Genomic DNA, 22,109 nt, shown 5'->3' with positions numbered 1-22,109 from the left:
ATGGGGGAGGGGCAGAGAGAGGGAGACACAGAATCCGAACAGGCTCCAGGCCCTGAGCTGTCAGCACAGAGCCCGACGCGGGACTCGAACGCAGGGACCGCGAGATCATGACCTGAGCCGAAGTCGGACGCTTACCCGACTGAGCCACCCAGGCGCCCCATAAAGCAGCTTTTATGAACAGGCCAAAGGCAGGATGTCCCGGGGGCTGTGGTCTCTCTCAACACGTGAGCAGACAGGGAACTTCAGCAAAGAATCAGAAACCGTAAGAAAGACTGGAAACCCCAGAACTGTGAACACGTCGGCGGGCGCGAGCTTCAGTGGGTGGGCTCCACGGCTGCCTGCGGGTGACATGGCTCCATGTGGTCAGGGGGCCTGAGGACAAACAGGGGAAATCATCCTGCCTGAAGATGAAAGAAAAATGAACAGTCCCAGACACCCGAGGGCAACGTCACCAGGTCTCATGTACGTGTCGCTGGCAAGTCCAAGAGGAAAAGCAAACCGGAACCGGAAAAAATTTTGAAGAAATGAAGGCCACCATGTCCCCAATTTGAGGAACTTCTTCTACGGATCAAAGAACCCCAAGCAGGCCAAATGTCAAGAGAACCAAGTCTAAAAAGAACCGAGACAAACTTCTCAAGTTTACAATGAAAACGTCAAAGCAGCCAGAGAAGGGAGATACGTCAGGTGCGCGGCACAAGCGTGAACCACGTGGGGCCCAAAGACACCGGAACCACGTCTTCCACGGGAGAGAGACGGTCACGTATCCATCGCAGCTGCTGATCAGGTTAGGAAAAAGGGTTCTGCCATTTTGCAAAACACGCCAGGAAACCTCCCACCTTTTTTGTGATCCGGAACGAGACAGCACAGCATTGGGACGGGGATGCCCTCCGCAGCGTGAAGGACTCCAGCCGTGAAACAGAGGGGCTCGGGGAGCAGGGGCATAAGGGGTGCCTGGTCGTGGGGCTCCCACATCCCTCTTAGCACGTCCTCACCTAAAGTACACGGCTCCCATCTGGACACGCTCAGCTCCTTCAGGAGCGTAGAATGCAAAAAAAAGGGCTGTCTACCCAGACTTTTGCATTCAGGGAAAGTACTATTCAAAGTTGAGGGGGGGAACGCCATCCCTTTCGAGTAAACAGAAGCTGAGCGAACCCCGCCCCGCCCCGCCCCCACCAGCGCACCACCGCCCACTAGAAATGCCGGATGAGGTCCTGTGGGCCGAGGGAAACGCTGCTCGTGCAGGCCCGGACCGCGGCCTCCAGAAGCAGAAACTACACACGCCAACGGGAAACGCCAGGCTCTCTTTCTTGTCGTAACTTAAAACACAACGGACGGTAAACCAAGATGACAAAATCCTAAGGTTGGGTTTACAACCGTGTGTGAAGGTATCACAACAAACAACACGAGAAACCAACAAAATCTGGACACACGGAAAGCGGCACGGGTCCCTCTCCCCGGCACCCGGACTCCCGGCCCGGCTCCTCGCCCGCCCCATGCACGGGCCTCTTCCAACAGCTCCTTCCGCGGGCGGCCCGACGCTCACCGCGTCCACGCACGCGGACCAAGCCTCCGTGTGGCGAGAACCCGGGCTCCCGCAGCGTCCACGACAAGCTGACGTGAGCGTGAGGTGTCGGGCGCACAAGTACTCCAGGGAGGCCCGCGGGGGGGGGGGGGGGGGGGGGGGCGCGCGCAGGGCGGTCGAGGATCCTGGGCACCTGCCCGACCTGGCGCACAGAGCGGAGACGCCCCCGGGGCCCCTCCAGCCCTCCTCGCCGCCGCCGCCACGGTACCGTACCTCCGTCCCCGACCCTGGTCCCGGAGAGTCCACCTTCCGCTTCTTCCGGGGCCCGATGGCGGCGAGCGCGGTGAGGTTGGCGTCCCGCTGCCTCATCTGCGCCAGTTCCTGCTGCTGCATCTTTGTTGAGAAAAGGAAAACAAGGACCGTCAGGTCACACGCGTGGCTCTCACTTTGCTACGGAAAAAACAGAGGCGGCAGCGGGTCTTCGGAAACCGTCAAAGTTCAAATTTCTCTCACGTTTGGCTTCAACGGTAAGCTTATCCCGCAATCAGAAAAATGAAGCAGAAGCAGATGCGCGCCTCTCAAAGCCCAGAGGACGTAACGAGTCGAAAGTACAAAGGCTACGGCGCACCCAGGGGGAAACACCGCCACATCTGGGAGCGGGACGCGGGCTGTCTGCAGCCGTCTCGAGCGGCTGTGTCGGTGCCCGTCGTACAGAAACCCCGCCCCTTCCTCACCCTTTCTTGTGTGGCACGAGCAGGTTACGTAAGAGTCTATTTTCAAGCGTAGAGCAAAGATTCTCTGGCTGAAGACGCTTACCTCTTTTGCCTTCTGTTTCAACCTTAGCTGTTCTGGGTCTTCTTGTCTGGATCGAGACTATTTTTTAAAGAGGTAAAAAGAAAAATAAGCTCGGACCTAAGCGTTCATCGTCTAACAGACACGCTATCTTACTCATGATATGGTAACATCCAGATTGTACGACGGGACATATGTTACATTTTTCAATGCTTTTTTACGGCCCAAACGTAACAATTTAGGCTGCACACCATGGGGAAAAAAACAGCCATCATGAAGGTCAGTCCCCCTGGAGAAGAGCTCACACGTGGCTTTCAACCATGCCCGCCGGTCAAGGGCTCTGACAGACGGTGGGCCAGGTCGGCCCGAGGAGCTCTGGCTCAGGTCTGCAGCCCACCCGAGGCCCCCTTCCAAATCAAATGCGTCACGCCTTCGGGCCCGGGCCGGCCCCAACAGCACGCTGGCCTCCCGGGGCCTGGGGTGGGAGCGGCCGGCCGCGAGAAGCACACACACTTGCCTTGGCCGCCCGCATGAGGATCTCTCTCTCTTGCTCGTCTTTCCTCTGCTTTTCAATTTGATCAAGCTGCTCAAAAAATTTGAGCTGAGCCCGGACATCACTTGCCTGCTCGTATCTGTCATCATCCTACAGAAAGGCAAGAACACGGTCATAATAAACCTGGGGACCGGGCTGGACGGGCTGCGCACACCCCGCTTCCCCAGAGCGAGTCCTACGGAGCCCCGCACACCCGCCTCCGGCCCGGATGGCCTGCGTGGGACGGGTCTGCAGGCCAGCATGCAGACAGAGTCTCAGTGAGCCATGCTGGGGCTCACGAGAGGTTTCCACCTCAAACGCTCGTGCATCATTTGATTTTCACTGCCACTCCGAGGGCACGGGCCTCACGCGGCTGGGCCCCTCTGCACAGCTCCCACGTGAGGACAGAGGAAGGCAGATCCCACCCTGCGACCTGCCCCTGAAGGCAGGACCTCGGTGCAGGTGACCCTCCACGACACAAACGGGGCAGCGGCCCGAGTCACGGGAGCAGGGCTGGCTCGGGGCCGTGGGCATGCCACGGTGGCACTGGCAGGGGCTCCGGGACCCCCACCCCGGCCCCGGCCCCGTGCCTCATGCAGACCCGGCCTGCCCTCCTCCTCCGGCCGGGCGCACGGCGCTGAGGCAGCTCCGTGGAGAATTCGGAGCCAGCGCGACACCTGTGCGGCTCCACGCGCCCGGTGCAGGAGGAGGCTTCCCGGCAGGACCGACCCGGAGTCCACGGCCAGCTCGGCCTCTTCAGGACGGCAGCGTGTTACCTTGTACGAGAAGTTCTTCTGCTGGGCCGTCTCTGATATTTTCTCCACGAGATTCTGTAGCCTCTGCTGCGTGGCGTGTGATACGTAACTCACAACGTCCGGATGCAACTCCGTGATGCCGTGTTTTTTACCTGGGGGTAGGCAACGCTTTAGCCGCCGAAGCTCCTTCTCTCCTCTCCGAGTCACCGTTCTGTCTTCCACGACTCACCGCTCAGAGCGACCGGAGGGCGGCCTGGACAGGCCCTCGGGGCAGGGGTGGGGGTGGGGGGGTCGGTCTACACCCGCTGCAACTACCTGAGAACCACCGGCATCGAGCTCGGGGAAAGTACCGCACCGGTAACAGGCAGGACAAGGTACCGAGTGCGCTCCGCCGGGGAGCTGGGCAGAAGACGGCTCTATGCGGGGCTAGAGTCGCATGTGCACCGGGGGCCCCGTGACGGCGGCACCCACGTACCGATCTCTAGGATTCTTCTCTGTAAAGGCGCTGGTAGGAGAAAGGTTTCATCCTTACAGGATCGCGTCAGGGTGCCCACTAAGTCAGAGTTCGTGGCTAATATTCGTGCACTTTCTTCCGACAGGTTTACTCCCGCCATCGAGGCCACGTCGTTGATGTCATCGTCATCCCTTCAGAGAGGAAGATAAGCTGACTGAGCGAGGGGCGCGTCGGGAGACGCTCGGGGGGCCTGACCCAGCGGTCCACAAGCGGGGCAGGGGACCCCGTGCAGAGAGCGCACGGACGCCCCTCCAGGCGAGCGTCCCGCCGGCGCCCTCCGGCCCTGCACCGTCACCTGATCGAGGAAGCCCAGCGGTCTTCTTTGAAAAAGAGTCTGGTTTTTTTTCTTCTTTTAATTTCTTTTAATGTTTATTTTTTGAGAGAGACAGAGACAGAGCACGAGCAGGGGAGGGGCAGAGAGAGAGGGAGAGACGGAATCCGAAGCAGGCTCCAGGCTCCGAACTGTCAGCACAGAGCCCGAAGCGGGGCTCGAACCCACGAACCGTGAGATCATGACCGGAGCCAAAGTAGGACGCTCAACCGACTGAGCCCCCAGGCGCCCTGGGAGTCCGTTCTTTTAAAGGAAGACCAGCTAAGCGTTAAAGCTGCACAGGAGTCCCAGCATGAGGATGCGTGTAGAGGGCTCCCCCACGGTCAGGACTAAGCTCAGAGAGCAAACACAGCCACACAGGACCCACGGCTTCAAGGAGTTTGTTCCCAGTGAAACTTGGCTTAGAAAATCAAACAGCATTCTTTTCTTAAAATGGTCCCACAAGTGTGGAAAAGGCAGAGTCGGGGGTGAAGGACCCTTTCCTTCCTGAATGAAGCTGCCGACCTGACGCCCCACGCCCCGGATCACCCCACGCGTGCCCCCCGTGGAGCCGGCGTCCCCCGCGAGCAGGCCACCAGCCACACGCACGGCCCTCCCTTCAGCCTCCCTAGCCTGGGACGCTCCTCAGCCTCGCCTTGGCTCTCGTGCCAGTGACGCTTCGAGGCCACGGGCCAGGTGTCCTGCAGCAGGTGTGTGTCCCCCGTCTGACTGACGTCCCCTCCCCTCGTGATAAGAATGTCACACAAGCCCCGCAGAGGGCCGGGTCTCCTTGGTCCTTTCCTGATGCACTCTGAGCATCTGACCCCTCTGGGGTCCCTGCCGGCTTCCCCCTCGTCATTAGCTCCCCATTTATTCACCGTCACGGGCTCGTGCTTTCCTGTCTCACCCAGGGTACACAGTCTGTCACTACAGACACGCACAGGGGAAGGGAGCCCATCCACCCCAGCACCGCTCTCTGACCTGATGAGATGCGCTAGCTTGCCCTGCAAAGACCCCAAAACCAGCCTTTCTCGGGCACCTGGGTCACGGCGCCACAATGGTTTTTGGAAGCCGTGGTCCGAGCACTGGGCAGGCTCCCTGCCATCCAGGCGCTACTCCCAGGTGCCTCTGGTGCACACAGCAAGGAGCCCCCGCAATCTGTACGTGGACACGGACACGGACCCCACGAGCTAACCTGGCACCACGGGGCCTTTCTAGCTCGCCTCGTGCCCGCAGTAAAGTTTCCTTCCGTGGGACATACCCGGATTCCCCGTGGCCCTCATTCCCTCGCTTCTCTGCTGTACAGGTGGGCCCCTCCCTCGGGGCGGTCCTCCCCGCCCCCACCGGGCGCAGGCCCTCCACACCGGGCCATCCAGGCACAGCGCCCTCCTCACCCCGCTCGGGCGCCGACCCCGGCTTGGCACCGCTGACGCCAGCCCTGCTCCAGCGGCCAACGGTGTCAGGGACGAAGTCTGGTGGGGGCGGGCCCGTGAACACCCTGAGGACACGTGTCCTTTCCCGCTGCTTCATCGTGATCCACGTCAACGCCACGGCCTTCCCGCTGCGCGTCCCTGACACGCAGCTTTTTACCCAGCTGCTCAAGAGCCCAAACCACAGCATTTATTTCCAAAAGTCTGAAGTTAAAAGAAGGGCAGGTGAGGCGTCCTACGTGATGGTCACGACGCACTCGGAACACCAAGACCTAGCGTCACAACGATGGCTTTTCCGTCAGTTCATACAGAAAACAGCGGCTCATTTACTTCCTGCTATGCGTTTGCAGCAAATCTCCCTGCGCTAATTTTGCGGGAAAACGCGTACATGGGGGTCAAAGGCACGGAAAGAAAGCGGTCCCAAAACCACAGCGCCGGTGCCCCGCGGGCGAGGCTGCCACAGGCCCAGGCCTTGGCCCCGCCACCTGCTCAGCGCGGACAGTGCGCCCCGTACCGAAACGAGCCTCCCCCGGGCTCCTTGAGTTTGTTTTTCTGCGCGGCAGCTGCTTGAGCCGAGACGGCAGAGAGCGCTTTGGTTCCAGGTAGCACGGCGGGCTTCACCACGGGCACTGCAACACAAGACGGCAGCGGTCCACGCGCTGCACGCGTGCCCCGCGCGCCCCCCCACCGCACCCTCCCCGCGGGACGTGCGGGCGTGCCCCCGCTCCCCCGCCACACACATGGGCCCAACCGCTCGGGAGCCTGGCGGCTGAGGGGAGGGCATCACCGCCGACCCACCACGGTGACGCCCGTCAACACGCGGGACCCCTCGCCCGAAATCCCGGGCGAAGGCGCGGGCGCACCCGTCAGGTGCAGGAGGGGCTCGGGACAGAGAACCCAGCAGCGCGAACCGGACCCGTCGCCCCTGAAATCACCCCGACGCGGCGACGGCCGCGCGGCGCCGTGAACGCCGCAAAGGGCGCCCGGACGTTCGGGGGGCGGTGGCGGGGAGCCCCGGGTGTGCGGCCCGCGGCCCTCACCTGGCTGCAGCTGGTTCAGCTGGATCTGCTGAGGCGCGGTGAGCACGATGCGACTGTGAGGCTGCCGGAGGGCGACCACGGGCGTCTGCGTCAACGTCACCTGCGGCGGGCGGATCAGTGCTCCGGGCTTGGGCGGCTGCTGGATGACCTGGGGCAGAGCCACGGGCCCATGAGCACCCACGCCCAGCCGGGGGCCCTGCCGGGAGCTGGCCGCCCACGTCCGCGCCACAGAAGAGGTGAGCTCTGGGGGCAGATCTGCACGTGGGGCCTGAGGCCGGTGCCAGGACGAGGCAGGCCCATGAGCACCCACGCCCAGCCGGGGGCCCTGCCGGGAGCTGGCCGCCCACGTCCGCGCCACAGAAGAGGTGAGCTCTGGGGGCAGATCTGCACGTGGGGCCTGAGGCCGGTGCCAGGACGAGGCAGGCTGACCCGGCGGTCTGGCGTGGAACACGTGCCTTCCCCCCAAATCTCAGAAGGGGATACGGCTGCTAGCGACTGCAGGGCCCGTTTTCCCTCCCGCACAGGGTCTCTAAGAGATGCGCCGCCTTCTACCCCGGGGGCGGGGGGGGGGGGGGGGGTCAGATTTCCCACATCCTGCCCTTAACTCAGCCCTCGGCCTTACAGGGAAGAGCCTCTCCCGCGGCCTCCCCGTGGGGGCCTGCCCGTGTCCACCACCCGAAGCTGAGCTGGGGAGACGCCCCAGAGCTGAGTCCAGCCCCAGCTGTGTCCCCTGCTGCCCCCAGGCCTGCTCGGGGCTGCGCGGCCTGGAGCTCCATCAGCCAGAGCGAGCTCCTGCCTCTGCCTTTGCTCCAGGGGCCCCCCTCCCACCCCGCCCCGTCTAACCCCGGGCCCAGCCCAGCGCCCCGCCCCACGCACAGTGGCACTCCCTGTGCCAGAGACACACTGCCCGGCCCAGAAGGTTATTACGTAGGTGACCTGATGGGCGTGCCCGGTATTACGAGACACTTGCTGGGGACACGGGGTGGTGCCCTGCAACCAAACTGTTTCTGCAACAAACCCATGAAAATTCACCCTCTAAAGGAAGAGTCAAGACAACAACTGCCTCAGGGTGGTTAGAGTCAGAGTCAGGTTTTGCCACGAACTAAGGGAAAAGCCACGGTTTTCATCTCCATAGGCCTCCAGGATCCAGGAATGGACCGGACTCAGGCCTGATCCCACTGCTGCTCCCCCACACACCCCCCCCCCCGGCGGGACTGGGAAACGCAGTGCAGAAGTGACCCCGTGGGTCACCACAGCCTCTGACCACAAACCAGGAACACAGGTCAGGTCACAACTACGCACCACAAGTCAGACCTTTCCAGGAAAGACTGGGACCCACGAGGTTCTCCTCAAGGGAACGCCCCTTTAGCACAAATTAGGCCAGGGGGGTAGGACGGCCCTGTACGTACAGACCTGCACCCTCGGCACGAAAAGCCCTCCTCTCGCACGCACCCTCAGCCCGCAGCACCGCACAGTGCCCAGCCCGGCAGACCAGACGCTCTCACCCAGCATCTCAGCACACCTTCCTCACCAGTGGTCAACGCGAGACAAAGCCTTCCCTGAGCAGGTGGGCAAACAGCCCCATGGACTCTGGTGGCTCACCGGTGACTCACTCAGTTACTATGTGGCTGCTGTGACAAAACACACTCTACGACCCGCTATCAGGTGACAAGGGAACCTGCACCGTGGGGGAACTTTAATGGTCTGTAAAGCAACAAAATCCCTCTGAAATTAAAAAAGCCATGGGGCGCCTGGGTGGCGCAGTCGGTTAAGCGTCCGACTTCAGCCAGGTCACGATCTCGCGGTCCGTGGGTTCGAGCCCCGCGTCGGGCTCTGGGCTGATGGCTCGGAGCCTGGAGCCTGTTTCCGATTCTGTGTCTCCCTCTCTCTCTGCCCCTCCCCCGTTCATTCTCTGTCTCTCTCTGTCCCAAAAATAAATAAACGTTGAAAAAAAAAAATTAAAAAAAAAAAAAAAAAAAAAGCCAACTGCCCTTCCAGGTTTGGAGAGCACATTTAAAATGCAACTCCTGGGGCGCCTGGGTGACTCAGTCGGTTAAGCGTCCAACTCACGATCTCAGCTCAGGTCATGATCCCACAGTTCATGAGTTTGAGCCCACATCGGACTCTGCACTGACAGCACGGAGCCAGCTTGGGATTCTCTCTCTCCCTCTCTCTACCCCTCTCCCACTCACGCGGTCTCACTCTCAAAATTAACTTAAAAAAAAAAAAAATTTGAAATGCAACCCTTCCCAGCAAAGACAGCCCTCATCTAGCCACGGAACTCAGAAAACTGGATCCACACCTTAAATCAACAATCGGTAGCCTGCAGCTTTGTGTCACCGAGACCCAAACTGGGGCTGCAGAGCTGGGCTCAAGGCCGTGAGACAAAAGGCCCACCGACCGCCTGCCTGATGTGTCCATCGCCAGGCACACGGTTTCCTGTCCCGGGGCCGCTGCTCCTGATCAAAGATAACGTCCCACTGAAGATTCACTACAAATGCCCGGTGTTCACTGGGGGCACCAACACCCCCGGCCGACACCGGGAATGGACAGGCCGCTGGGTAAGAGCCGACGGGCTTATCCCGTCTTCCCAGGAAACACGCGTGCGGGGCCTCGGCCCCAGTTCACGCCTGAACTCTGTTAGCGCCCCGGCCTCCCCCAGCGGGAGCCCTGCCGCCTGCCTGCGGGGACGCGTCCCTGAGCCGTGGCCGATCTGCGTGAGAGGTGGGCACGGGGGTGACGGGCGAGGCTCTCGCCTTCATACCAGCGGCGTGGGCTGCCCCCGCTTGCCAACGCCAACCTGTGTGGGCTGCGTGAGGCTGATGACAGGGGGCTGGAGAGCGCTGGTCACGGTGGCCGCCGTCTTCCCGGCCGTGCGCTGGACCGAGCTGCTCAGCACCACGGCCGTGAGCGCGGTGGTGGCCTGCGAGGCGGGCGGCGGCTGCTGCTGGCTCTGCTGGATGAAGGCCGCGGAGTCGGGGGTCAGCTGTCTCAAGGCGGGCAAGCTTCTCTGGGCGGGAAGACAGACACAGGGTCGGCGGCGGCACGTGGCCGGGCTCCCTCCTCACAAACCCAGAAACCTCCCGCGCTGAGGAGCAAGCCCCTCAAGCTCAACCGCGCGGGTCTCAGCGCCTTCACGCCTCTGGGCGTCGGCGCGGGCAGCCGGGCGCACTAACCCGCAGCCCCACTGTCACCGAGCAGGATTATTCTCCGAAAGAACCGGCTAGAATTTGTTCAGAAAAAAGAAAAGGGCGGTATTTCCGAAAGGCTCTTAAGAATGTCACGGCAGCAAAAGTTACTTAAGAGGGCCGGCCTGATGCCTTTGAACTCCACCGCCAACGGGCGAGCCCCGTCCATCGGCCTTCCGGCCGGTGCTTCTGTCTGCTCTGTGCCAGCGGCCAGGCCACAGGCCAGGGGCCTCAGGGCTCAGAGAAATATCCCCTGACGGGGAACGTGAGGAGCGTCACAGGGCACCTGAAACCCACAAGCCCACGGGGCCACCTGGGCGCCCCCCTCTCCCCTCCACCAGGCCCACGGCAGGCTGCCGGCGTGCAGTGCCGCAGGGGGTCTCCACATTTACCTTCAGGAAAGGCACAAGGTAAGGTTGAGGTGAAGAATTAAGTTCTCGGTATAACCTACTGGTGAAATCTTCCGCTTCGATTTTTCCATCCTTAAAAACGAAAACCACAACAAAATTCTCTCGTGAACACAAGTTAACACTCCTCTGGTTATTCAGCACTGCTCTGGTGCCCTGTTGGAATCAGCGTCCTCTCGGCCAGGTCTTGCATGGGGCACAGGTGACAGCATGGGGCAAGTCAGGGACGCCTTTACAAGAAGAGGCGACCCACATTGAGACCCCCAAGCCTCCAGGAGGAAGCCCGGGGTGGGAATTGAGAACCCAGACAAGAGGGGGGCACAACCCTGTTCTGGAAACCGAAGCATGTGTGGTCTCAGGGTAGGGGAGGCAAAGAGAGGCGGGCAGGGACGGGATGTCACGGGCCATCCTCGAGAGGAAGCCCTAAGAGGGAGCGCTCTCAGCCAGGGCTGCCGACGTCTGGGGTCCCGCAGGGGAACTCGAGCTTCCGCCCAACCTGTCCAACCTGTGCCCTCTTGTTTGGGGTGTTACCAGCAGCCAGGCCCTAACTAATGCCAGGTTCAAAGAGGAAGCGGCAACAGCGTCCAGGAGACCAGGAGGGCCCATGAGAAGGTGGAACAGGGGCCCCGGTGCCCTGCCGAGAGCACAGCCAGGCGGGGGCAGGGGTACTGCCAGATCACGTGGGGAGCGAGGGACGTAGTGCCGAGTGGCTCCTTCGGCAAGAGGGGACAGACCACAGACAAGGGACCACGGGGATGAACAGGAGAGGCATTTACTTCGTCAGCGATTTTCACAAGAAGGCGGAACTGTTACAATTAAAACAAAAAGCTAGGAATTGTTGCTTCCCACGAGAGGGGAGATCGTTTTTCAATCTCTACGCTCCCTGAAAATACTTAAGTGCGTGGTCCAAGCAACTGCTTGCCTGCGGGAGCACGACTTCTGTCCTTTCCAGACCAAAACCAGGGTGGCCTGCAAGCGGGGCAAGAGCCAGCCCCCTGGGGAGGAGACGGCGGCTCCGAGAGTGGCTGTCCCGCCACCCGTCACCCCGGGGGAGGGGTCCCCCCTCTACCCCCCACCCGGCTGCCTGCGTCGAGAACGGAGGCCCCGGGCAGACACATCCCTCCAGCGGAAGGACGGAAAGCATCCAAGAGCCCAGATGTCAAACCACCAGGCTTCCTCAACAAAGAAACCAAAAGGAAAGCGAAGGGCAAGGAGGAGGGACCTGAGACCAAAGGGGACGCAGAGAAGACGGCCGTGCCCGCAGAGAGGTGCAAGAAAAAGCCTCGAAAACGCTCTCAATCAGGTGTGTTTACAAACGCTCCTGAGGTGGACAGAACGCTTTCAAGGGGCCTTCGTGTGAGTGCCGTGGGAAGCAGGACGGGCCGGGCGCCGGCCTCCACCCAAGGGTGCGGGTCAGTCCCCAGGAGGCCACCACAGGCCGCGCGCGCCTCTGGCGGGACCTCCCCGCGTGTCAAACAAGTGCTCAGAGCCGCATCCTCTTACCAGTAGGTTCTGGACCAGCTCTTTCACGTTAGCGGCTGTCTCTGTAGACTGTTTACCAGATGAGGCCAGTTTTATTAACGTAGATAGAAAGTTTTTACATTTCTTCACGTTTTCCATGGTTTCCTGGATTCAAGTTAAAAAGATACAAGTGAAAAAGTCTTAAAAAGGCAGGTTTCCGTCAGAGCCTCTGGGTTCACCGGAACGTCTACAAGAAACTCCTTTGCAGAAAATGCAGCGACTCTCAGGGCTGCTGAGGGGTGGAAGCCGGGACGTGTGCCGTGTGGCCACACCAAGCGAGGGGCACAGCAGAGCTCACCCTGACTCAGCCAGCAGCTCAACGCCCGGGGACGTAACCGGGCGAACAACCATACGCGTGACCGTGAGGAACCTGTGGCACGTCCCCCATGACGTGGCTTTACCATAAAGAAAAGCTGGCGTCTACGTAAACTCGCAACAAAAGGAATTAAACTATGACCCAGCTACGAGAGGTGCGGAAAAGCCTGAGCAGAGCAGCGTGAGAGGGAGTCTAAATAAAGCAGGACCCCGGCAGGAGACCGACGCGCACGTGCGCGGGGAGCCACTGGAAGCCTAGCAGGGACGTGGCTCTGCTCTGGGGACAGTCGCTCCTGTATGCTGCACAGGCCGCGGCCTCAAATGCCACCTTTTGGGCTTCTGTCACCGTGGACCTCTGTGCGGCCTGGAGCCTCAAGCAAGGGGACAGGGCCTTCCCGCCGCCCTGCAGAGCCCGCTGGCTCACAGCCCGCCTGGGAGAGGCCGAGGTCCCCGGGCCGTGCTTGCCCCGCGCAGCTCTACCCTGCAGGAAGGGGGGCTGCGGGCGGGCGGAGGGCCCCTCGAGGCTCCCGTCTCCCACCCACGGGTGGCACTCACCGTGGCAGCCGTGGAGGTGGTGGTGGCCCCTGGCACCGTTCGCTGAGGTGTCCCCGTCTGAACAGTCGTGGCCGTCCCGAGGGAAGTTGTCTGGGCAGCGCCACCCAGAACCAGCTGAGGCTACGAGAGTCCAAAGGCAAGGTAAACAGAGGGCCTGCAGAGACGGCCCTCACATCCCCCAAAAAGAACGAGACCCACAGCAGGCGGAGCCCTGGACCCCGCGGACAGCGAGCCTGGCCGAAAACTGGGGACGGGGAGCCCGGGCAGGGCAGAGCCTGGCCAGCGGAGGCCGGAGCCAGGAGTCCCACGGCCACCAGTGTGAAGTGTCTGTCCTCCCAGAAATGAGAAGCAAAACGGAGAAACTACAGCTGAAAACGTGTCACCTGGCTTGTGCAGAAGCCAGTGACGGGAAAGGACCGTCCTCCCGCCGGGTCTCCACCCACATCACCTCTGGCGGGGGGCCCCAGCTGCGCCCCCGCCACCAGGCCAGCCTCTCCCTGCTCTCCACGAGCGAGCCTCATCGAGAAACGTCACAAAACGAGGGCTTTCCGAGCAGATTTGAGCAATGCGTAGGGAGTGGATGCGAGTGGGGAGGGGCCGGAGACCCCCACGGCAGCCCCTGGGGGCTCCCGGAGCCTGGCTCCACATGAGCCGTCGCGACAAACGGTTACTGCTCTGTGTATTACATTCTCCCAGTTGATGCGTCTAGCCTTCGACATTCCCTCTCCGGTTTTCCAGACCTTGCTGTCTGTGGCCCGGCGCGCCGGGAGGCCTCCCCTGAGCATCTGCGGCTGTGCCGGTGGCTCGCTCAGCCCCCAACCCCCCACCCCGCGAGGGGACGGAGCTAGAGACGGCGGGCCCTCTCCTTACAACCCGAGTGTGCTCGCTCACTCCTAAGGTTCGCTCGCAGGGATTACTGAGAACATCACATGACCCTTGGAAGGAAGGCCGCGGGGAAGGACACACGGAGCCACCGTCTCGGGGCAGCTGGGGGGACCGCTCAGAGGCTTCCGGACGCCCGGAAACGGCCAGGGCACTTGTCACCCCGTGCAAGTCCCCTGCACCTCAAGCCACACTCCCCACGTTCCCTTCTGCGGGCCTGACGCGTGCATAGGTCACCCCGTGGTGCCGACACCGCGTCTGCCTTCCGCCTGACCCGCCAGCTTCAGGGCCTTCTCAGGACAGCTCCGCTCACTGTGAGCAGAACCCTGACACGCCCACTGGACTGAACCCAGGCGGAGAGCGAGTCCCAGGACAGCCACCCTCTCACGGGCGCTCCGAGGACACGAGTCTGCCGCTCTGCTCCCACCTGTCCAGCTGCTCCGAGGAACAACCTCCCTGCCGCAGACGCAGAAGGAAAGACGACGAGGTGCAGCCAGAGGGCAGGGCGCCCGGCGCCAGGAGGCTCCTGGGCCTGCCCCGCCAACCGTCCACACCACTCTTGCCTCGGCTTCCTCATCTGGGAAACCGGAACAGCGCCCGCCCCACAGCAGCACAGGGGGGCGTCACACGACAACCAGCGACGACGACGGAAGCGCGGTCCCCGCACGCGGCAGACGCCCGACACAAAGTGGCCAACGCCGCACAACCTGCATCGTGACGGACGCTCGAAACACCTCGGGACCGAACAGCTCTGAACCCCTCTGCTTCCGGCTCCCCAGCCTGGCCGCCCAGCGCCATCCGCCACCCTGCCCAGGGGGCTCCTCCCGGCTGACAGAAGGGGCCAGCCTGCCCTCGGCTTGACTGACCAGAGGCAGGCTGACAGGGGAGGGTCACCAGGGCTCTCTCCCCACCACAGCCTCAGACACCCGGGAAAGAACACACACACACACACCAACCCCAGAAGGCTGATGGGGAACGTTTCTGGGACCGGGCTTGGTTCCTGGCAAAGGGCACAGGCCTCGGGGACGCAGGGCAGCTGGGCAGCCGCACACGGGCCCAGGGGTGCGTTCCAGAAGCCCCTGACCCCTCACCTGTCAGTGCCTCACCAGGAGGAGGGGGTTGTGGAGATCACACCCATCAGCGCACACGAGCAGCAGGAGCCCCCGCTCCCAGACGAGACGCACATCCTCGCCCCCGCACTTACAGGTCGGCGGGCACCACGCCCAAACCGTCCACGCTACAGATTCCTCTGCTTTACGGTCAAATAGTAATAAGGCGATTGTTTCTGGGGCGCCTGTGTGGCCCAGTCGGTCAAACGGCTGACTCTTAATTTCAGCTCAAGTCATGATCTCACAGATCGTGAGTTCGAGCCTGTGTCTGGCCCTGTGCTGACAGTGCGGAGCCTGCTTGGGATTCTCTCTCTCTCTCTCTCTCTCTCTCTCTCTCTCTCTCTCTCTCCGCCCATCCTCCCCCAAAATAAATAAACATTTTTTAAAAAACAAGGCAGGGGGGCACCTGGGTGGTTCAGTCAGTTGAGCTTCTGACTCTTGATTTCAGCTCCGGTCATGATCCCAGAGGTTGTAGGATTCTCTCTCTCCCTCTGCCCTCCCCCGCTCGCATGCACTCACTCTCTCTCTCAATTTAAAAAAAAATTTTTTTTTTTAATTAAGGTGATTATTTGTAATTATGCTTCTGGCACAGGGAGAAGCTTTTTTTTTTTTTTTTTTAAGTGTATTTACTTATTTTAAGAGAGAGAGAGAATCCCAAGTAGGCTCCACACTATCAACACAGAGCCCGACACAAGGCTCGCTCCCGTAAACCACAAGATCATAATCGAAGCTGAAACCAAGAGTCAGACGCTCAGCCGAGTGAGCCACCCAGGCAGGCGCCCCAGGGGGATGTTTTAAAAACACTGCTGGTGTCGGGGCACCTGAGTGGCTCGCTTGGTTGAGCGACCGACTTCAGCTCAGGTCACGATTTCGCGATTGACGAGTTCGAGCCCCGCGTCGGGCTCTGTGCAGAGAGCTCAGAGCCTGGAGCCTGCTTCAGAGTGTGTATCTCCCTCTCTCTGCTCCTCCCCTGCTCATGCTCTGTTTCTCTCTCAAAAATAAATAAATATTAAAAAAAAAAAAAAAAAAAAAAAAAACCCACCGCTGGTGTTCAATCCCATGCGGTTTAAAGAAAAGCCTGACCTAGCCTGGGTAGGCCATCAGAGACAAAACAGTCCTCAGGACACTTCCTCCCAAAGCCCACCTTTGCATCCGACCTCCCAGCCCGCGAGGCCCGACCTCCACGCAGAGGGCGCTGCTCCCACGGCCTCCTCACCTGCACTCCGGGCGAGCGCTGCAGTGCCGTGGCGGGCTGTACCGTCGTCTGGGCCTGAGACACTTGCTTGATTATGGTTGTTGGGGTCACCTGCCGTGCAATAATAGGGGTCCCGGGTGCCTGAAAAATAAGCAGGCATCATCTAAAAGGAGCAACGACTGACACGGTTCCCCGCCCCCAACACAGCCGAATCGCCCGCTACCGCAGAAGGGGGGGCTCGGGCGCATCGGGCCGCGAGCTACAGTCAACAGAGCCGCCCCACTTCAAGGGGGGAGCGTGTGACCGGAATCTGTGCGTACGGTGGTAACACCACCACCGGGCTCCTTCACCCCGGTCTACCAAACGTGGACTTTAAAGAACGCGAGTATCTGGGAAATCAGTCCTTGTGTGGATTTCTAGTCATCTTGTTCGTAAGCACTGAAACGGTAAGAAGCGTGCGTCCCCTGGGTCTAAAGATGGGTCACGTTGCTGCGGAACAGGAAGTAAAGGAGACAGCGGTCCGAGCGGCCCACTGACACTAATCCGGATAGAAAGACGGGGCCAGTCCTGAGCACAGTGGGGCAGACGCGGGCTGACAGCGGCCACGCTGGCGGCCAGACGGTAACACACACACGTGACGGTGACAGCACGGGTGTCATCTGCCTGCATCTCGCTTCACACGGCCCCACGGGCCTTGACAACACTGCTCTGAGCCGCCCTGGACATTCGATGAGGGGCACGGTGTCTCCCTACACAGCCAAGTCCTCCGTCTACAGTGCAGGCCTTCACCTCCCGAGGGAACGCGGCTGAAATCACACGAGGAAGAGACCTCAAGCCCCTTCCAGCCTCCACTTGAGTTACTAACCAGCCAGCCAGTCAGGACGGCAGGGCCACGGCACCGGGCAGAAAGGCATCGGGAGACAAGACGCGGGTAGCGTGCTGGCACGCGCTGAACGGAAGTCAGGATGCGGACAAGACACGCCAGCACGGGGGTCCCGTCCCCCCTCCAGCCAACCTCCGGGCCCAGGGTGCTAACCTCCCAAGCACGTGGGGCGGGGGTGCCGTTCAACGCAATCTCCTGACGCTCTCACGCGCCTCCCTGACAATAACACTAACACACGCAGGGTTCACTCTGCAGAAGAGGAGACTGAGGCACCGGGGGTGGAGTCACGGGAGGGGAGGGAACAGACAGGACGGAGTCCAGGCAGAGTTTCGCTGAGCATGGACGCGGAGCTGGCTCCCCTGAGCCTCCCGAGGGTGGCCGCGCGTGGCCGCCCCTCTCCGCCCTCGCGGGACACCTGCCGGAAGGACGTCCCTCGGGCTGCTGCCACCTGGCGCGCGTGCACTCACCTGTACGGTAGAGATCTGGACGGGAGGGGCACTTGTGGGGGTTGCAGGGCGGGGCGCCATGGTGGTCTGAGGCTGGGTCTGCACGTGGGCCTGGGCCTGCATCTGGGCCAAGGCCTGCTGAGGAATCATTAACAACTGCCCGTTCTCGCTCCGCACGAGGACCATACCTGGGGATAGAGGAGACCTGGCGTCAGGAGACGTGCCCGCCCCCGCCCCCCCTCCGCCACAGCCCGGGAAGGTGCTGACCCTACCAGAGGGGAGCCGGTCGGCTCTGAGAAGGAAAAAGGAGAAGCTGCGAGAGTGCAGGGTCGCACACTCGCCAGGAAAGACGGCGTCCGGGACAGAAAAACGGCGTCCGGGACAGAAAGACGGCGTCCGGGACAGAAAGACGGCGTCCGGGACAGAAAGACGTACGAGGTTTTCCTCGTGGGATTCAAGCAGCAACTGAGTCTTGGAAAGGAAGCCAGGCGGCGAAGCTCCCACGGCCACAGCACCTGCCCCGCGGCCGCCTGCACGGCCACACGCCAGCCCCACGAGGCGGCCCGGCGCTCGCCACCGCCCCCAGCCCCACCGGCCGTCTCGGAGGAGGGAGGCCTGGGGTCCTCGGGGCCCGAAGCAGGCACTCCTCTCGGGAACACAACTCCCGGGACTGCTCTCAGGTGCGGGGGCCGTGCCACGCCCGCGGCTAACCTGGGGCGCCCGCGACACACACGCAGGGACAGGGACGGCCACCCGCGCTTGGCAGCTCCAGAGCTCCATCACCAGGAAGCAAGTGCCACCAGCCAGACGCGGCATTAACTGTCGCTTCAAGAACCACAAAGCACTTACGTCGTCGATTCCACCAGAAACAGCAGCCTATCCCCACCTGGGGATAAGTCTCCCACTTGGTGGGACAGGGCGAGGAAGAAACGCTCCGCTTCGCACGAGGCCCGGTGCATGGCGCTCCGGGACAGGAGGCCTCCCCGGCACGGCACGGCCTCTTCCAGGCTGCACACAAGGTGGCCTCTCCGAGAAGAAACGGCCGGCCGGCCTCACAACGAGCAGCATCAGGGCTTTCCCTCCCGAACCAAACGGGAGCTTGAGCGACCCCAGTAACTCCCAGAGGAGCCCCTGAACCCCCGGGTCCCGGCTCCTTCGACACCCAGCATGACGTCCAGAAGTAACAGGCCTCTCCCGGGCTCACAGCTATAATCCCTCATTTCAAAGAACCACGTTCATGCCCGTTAAGTAAGCTTCCTTCCAAAACGTCCCCGTTATAATAAACCGTGCTGAAATGTAAAAACAAAACAAAAACCAGCTGCTGAAATAACACTCTGCTGAACTCTCCTAGACCCTGGAGCCCGTTAGCACACTGGGGACCCCAAAAGAGGAAACCTGGCCCTCCTCCCAATGGCAGTCTCTCAAGCCCACCATCCCCTGTCACTAGTCACTAGAGACCCCCTCCCCCTCGTTAGGGTTCTGGGAAGCCACTTGCTGATGTCGCCGAGCAGCGAGGAGGGATGGCCAGGCCCCTGGCCACGTAAAGGGCCCGGCAGCACCCGTGACTTAGTGCCCCAACTTTAAGCCTGTTAACGTGGCAGTGCACGAACGCGCTTTGACTGTCAGCTGCTTTTCTGCTTAAGAAATCACACCTACAGAAACTTAGAGGAATATTTAAAGGATAAACATGTATGAACCAGTGACGTGGTTAAGATGCTAACAAAACAGAAGTGGTGCCCTGGCCCCACAGACCCGTAAGAAAAGGTACCATGAGCCACGCAGCAGGCCTGTGGTTTGAACAAAATTTGGAGAAGTGACCACGTAACTTTAAGCACGTAACGTAACTGGACTCGGGCATTACAAACACGCCCAAGTGGGTATGTAAATGGAGCAGTGAGACTGACGGACACAGCTGGACACGAGGGAGGCGGGCTGCTCGTAGACCCCGGGACCCCCACTGACCGCGAACCCGAGAACAGCCACTCGCTCCTGAGGCGGAGGGAAGGCTACGTGCACAGGAGGGCAGGCGCTGTCCTGGGGCCGCACTTCACGCCCAGTCTCCCCAGCTATGGTCACTGATCGGGCAATAGGCAGAACAGCCCGAGGACGGTCACCACACCGACCGCTGCGTCGAACACCCCGTCTTAATGACGTTATCGCAGCCCTGGGTCTCGTCAACTCTGGCTGTGACCACTCATCTCAAACAGATAAGCAGCTGTACAGAGTCTACTCCTGCCAACGCTGAGACACACAGGCCTGGCCCACAGTCACACCGGGAGGCCGCCCCTCCCCACCCTCTGCAGGGGCAAGGTGGGCCCCTCCCCCACCCACAGACGCCGCCAAAGGCCCCCCCCCCGCACACCCGGGCCACCCGGCAAAGCCCTGACACGGAAAACACAACGCCCACTTCAGGAGACCCTTCAGAGCCTGTCTGGCCCGTGCGGCCGAGCCCTACAGGCAGTCACCAGGCAAGCCTGGGAGCCCCGGACCGGCCTTCCAGGCCTCCTGATGGAGCCCGGCCCCTCCCTCACCCGGGAGCCGCCGCCTCCCTTCCACTCCAGACACATTAAAGCCAAAACCAGCCAGTCCACGGAAGCCACAACCCTGATCGGGCAGACAGAAAAGAACTTGGGTTTTCTTTTTTAACAATTTTGATATCTTTCCCAGAGTAGAGTTTGTACGGGAAACTTGAGGAACTCAGAGACGCACACGGAAAACAAATCTCCTGAAATCCCGCGTCCTCTGGTGGACCGTGTGCGTGGAAAACACACCAAGGCCACTGTGAACACAACTGAGGCTATGGCGTTGCTACTCAGCCCGCGTCGTCTTCTCACTTCTTGTAGCGTAAGTTGTTTCCGTGTCATTGAACATTCCTCAAAAACACAATTTTCAGTAGCTACGTAATACTCCATCCAAAGCGACCAAATATTCCATCCCTTATTGGTGAGGATACTGGACTATTCTCTATCTTTTGCTGCTGTGAAAGCTCAGATTTTAAAATGACAGTGCACAGCAAGAACACCCTGCCGGTAGTTCCAAGGTCCGGGCCATGCAGCAGTGACCGGCCTCCCTGTGCTCGCCACACGAGACCCTGACCCCGCCCCTCCCTGGGAGGCAGGGCGCCCCACACAGCAGAGCGGAGCGCACACACAGTATCCCAGAATCGCGCGGACCGCCAGTTCCTAAGAACGGATCCGACCCCTCCTCGAGCACCAGAGTTCAGGAGAAACTCAAGGTTTCACCCAGTGTTAGCTGTCATGATCCCTCTCCTACAACATTCCTTACCGTATTTTTAACCAGAATGTAGGTCAAAGCTACACTACAGATCAAACAGGCACTTTTGGATTCCGCTGGGAGCCCCACCTGCCCATTAAGTAAGCTTCCCCCCAAAACGCCCCTTTCACAATAAACCATGCTGAAATTTAAAAGCAGAACAAATTTGTTTCAATTCTGGGGAAGCCAGGGGGCTCAGGACACAGCCCTTCACACGCGGGCCTGGGATAGGGGGCGCCTCCCCGAGGGAACGGCGGGAGCTGGAGTGACAGCTGGGGTCGGGGGACCAGACTTCCACCACAAGGTCTCCGCCGGGCCGTGGTGAGAGTCAACACAGACAGCGGCAGGAAAGGCGAAGCCGTCCGCGATCACACACGTGCAGAATGAGACTGTGCTCTGAGCCCCGACGCTGATGCTGAAGAAGCCGGAGTCAGGACGTGCCCAAGAAAAGGGCACAGTCTGTCTGCACCTCGCCAGATGCTTCAGTTCTGAGTGCCGCACACCCCATGCTCCCGCGCCAAGAGGAGGAGACCGTGGAGGGGGAGGGCCGGGAGGGCCGGGGAAGAAGGGAGACCGTCCCTGGGGCCCTCCCACCACACCGCCACCCGCAGCCCCGCCGGGAGGGGCAGCAGACCAAGCAAGATGCTAACAGGGACACCGGTAAAGCTGGTGGAAATTAAGGCCCAAGTGTTCCTTTTACTCTCATGGCTGTCCGCCTCTTAAACGCACAGGGACGAGGATTCGGGGCACAGGGTCAGACAAGCGCGTGGGCGGGGCTCCCGCGTCCTGGCACCACACCCCGCCACGCAGGCCTAAGCAGGGAAGGGACAGCGCACCAACTGCACCAAACGGTGCTGCTGAGCCCAATCCACACCCGACTCACACGTGAGGCCAGACATGTGGCCCTGGTCCCAGGGTTTCAACCCTTCACGAGCAGCTGGTCAATGTCACATCTCACCACGCTCGTCCATAAACTGCACAATCATTTCTGGAAAACTCCCCCTGGGCCCCTGAAGTGCCAGCAGACAGTGGTGCAGGACCCACCGGCCAGCTGAGCTGGGGCGCCAGCTCGGGGGTGAAGAAGTCCCCACCAGAGTGCGGGGCCCTGTTCGTCAAGGCTCATCCTGCGTCTTCCGGGGGGCATCGGTGTTTAACAGTGCGCACCGAGGGCACCTTTCTTTTAAGACCTGTTTACTGTTGCAAACTTCAATATTTTCTTTTTCATCTGCACAGGGGGGCAGTTCAAGGCTGGAAACAAGAGCAGCACAGGAGGAAACACTGCTGCTCTGGGGCAGGGAGCAGTGGCATTACCGCATTTCTGAATATTTAGCTGGAGATGAAGCTCCTGACCCGATTCATGTTCCAGCTTGTGCAGCTCCCTGCACAACACACATGCCATCATCACGAACTTTAGTTCATCTGAGCATACACCGCCAGCTA

The 22,109-nt window shown here is 61.0% G+C and overlaps 1 protein-coding gene across 1 annotated transcript in view; it reads right to left on the bottom strand.

Annotated features, from left to right (window-relative positions):
* The window catches only part of TAF4 (TATA-box binding protein associated factor 4), a 65,892-nt gene that overhangs the window by 11,934 nt on the left and 31,849 nt on the right, over positions 1 to 22,109 (bottom strand). Inside the window, 13 exon segments of the mRNA XM_030309266.1 lie at positions 1,796 to 1,915; positions 2,339 to 2,395; positions 2,832 to 2,957; positions 3,623 to 3,753; positions 4,077 to 4,246; positions 6,370 to 6,484; positions 6,896 to 7,043; positions 9,660 to 9,905; positions 10,476 to 10,565; positions 11,994 to 12,116; positions 12,882 to 13,001; positions 16,089 to 16,208; positions 17,418 to 17,584. Coding sequence (XP_030165126.1) covers positions 1,796 to 1,915; positions 2,339 to 2,395; positions 2,832 to 2,957; positions 3,623 to 3,753; positions 4,077 to 4,246; positions 6,370 to 6,484; positions 6,896 to 7,043; positions 9,660 to 9,905; positions 10,476 to 10,565; positions 11,994 to 12,116; positions 12,882 to 13,001; positions 16,089 to 16,208; positions 17,418 to 17,584 — 1,733 coding nt within the window.

Source organism: Lynx canadensis, chromosome A3 (assembly GCF_007474595.2).
Source record: "Lynx canadensis isolate LIC74 chromosome A3, mLynCan4.pri.v2, whole genome shotgun sequence".
NCBI lineage: Eukaryota > Metazoa > Chordata > Mammalia > Carnivora > Felidae > Lynx > Lynx canadensis.
Note: the sequence above shows the minus strand (reverse complement) of the source record. Positions and strands in the feature narration are given on the sequence as shown.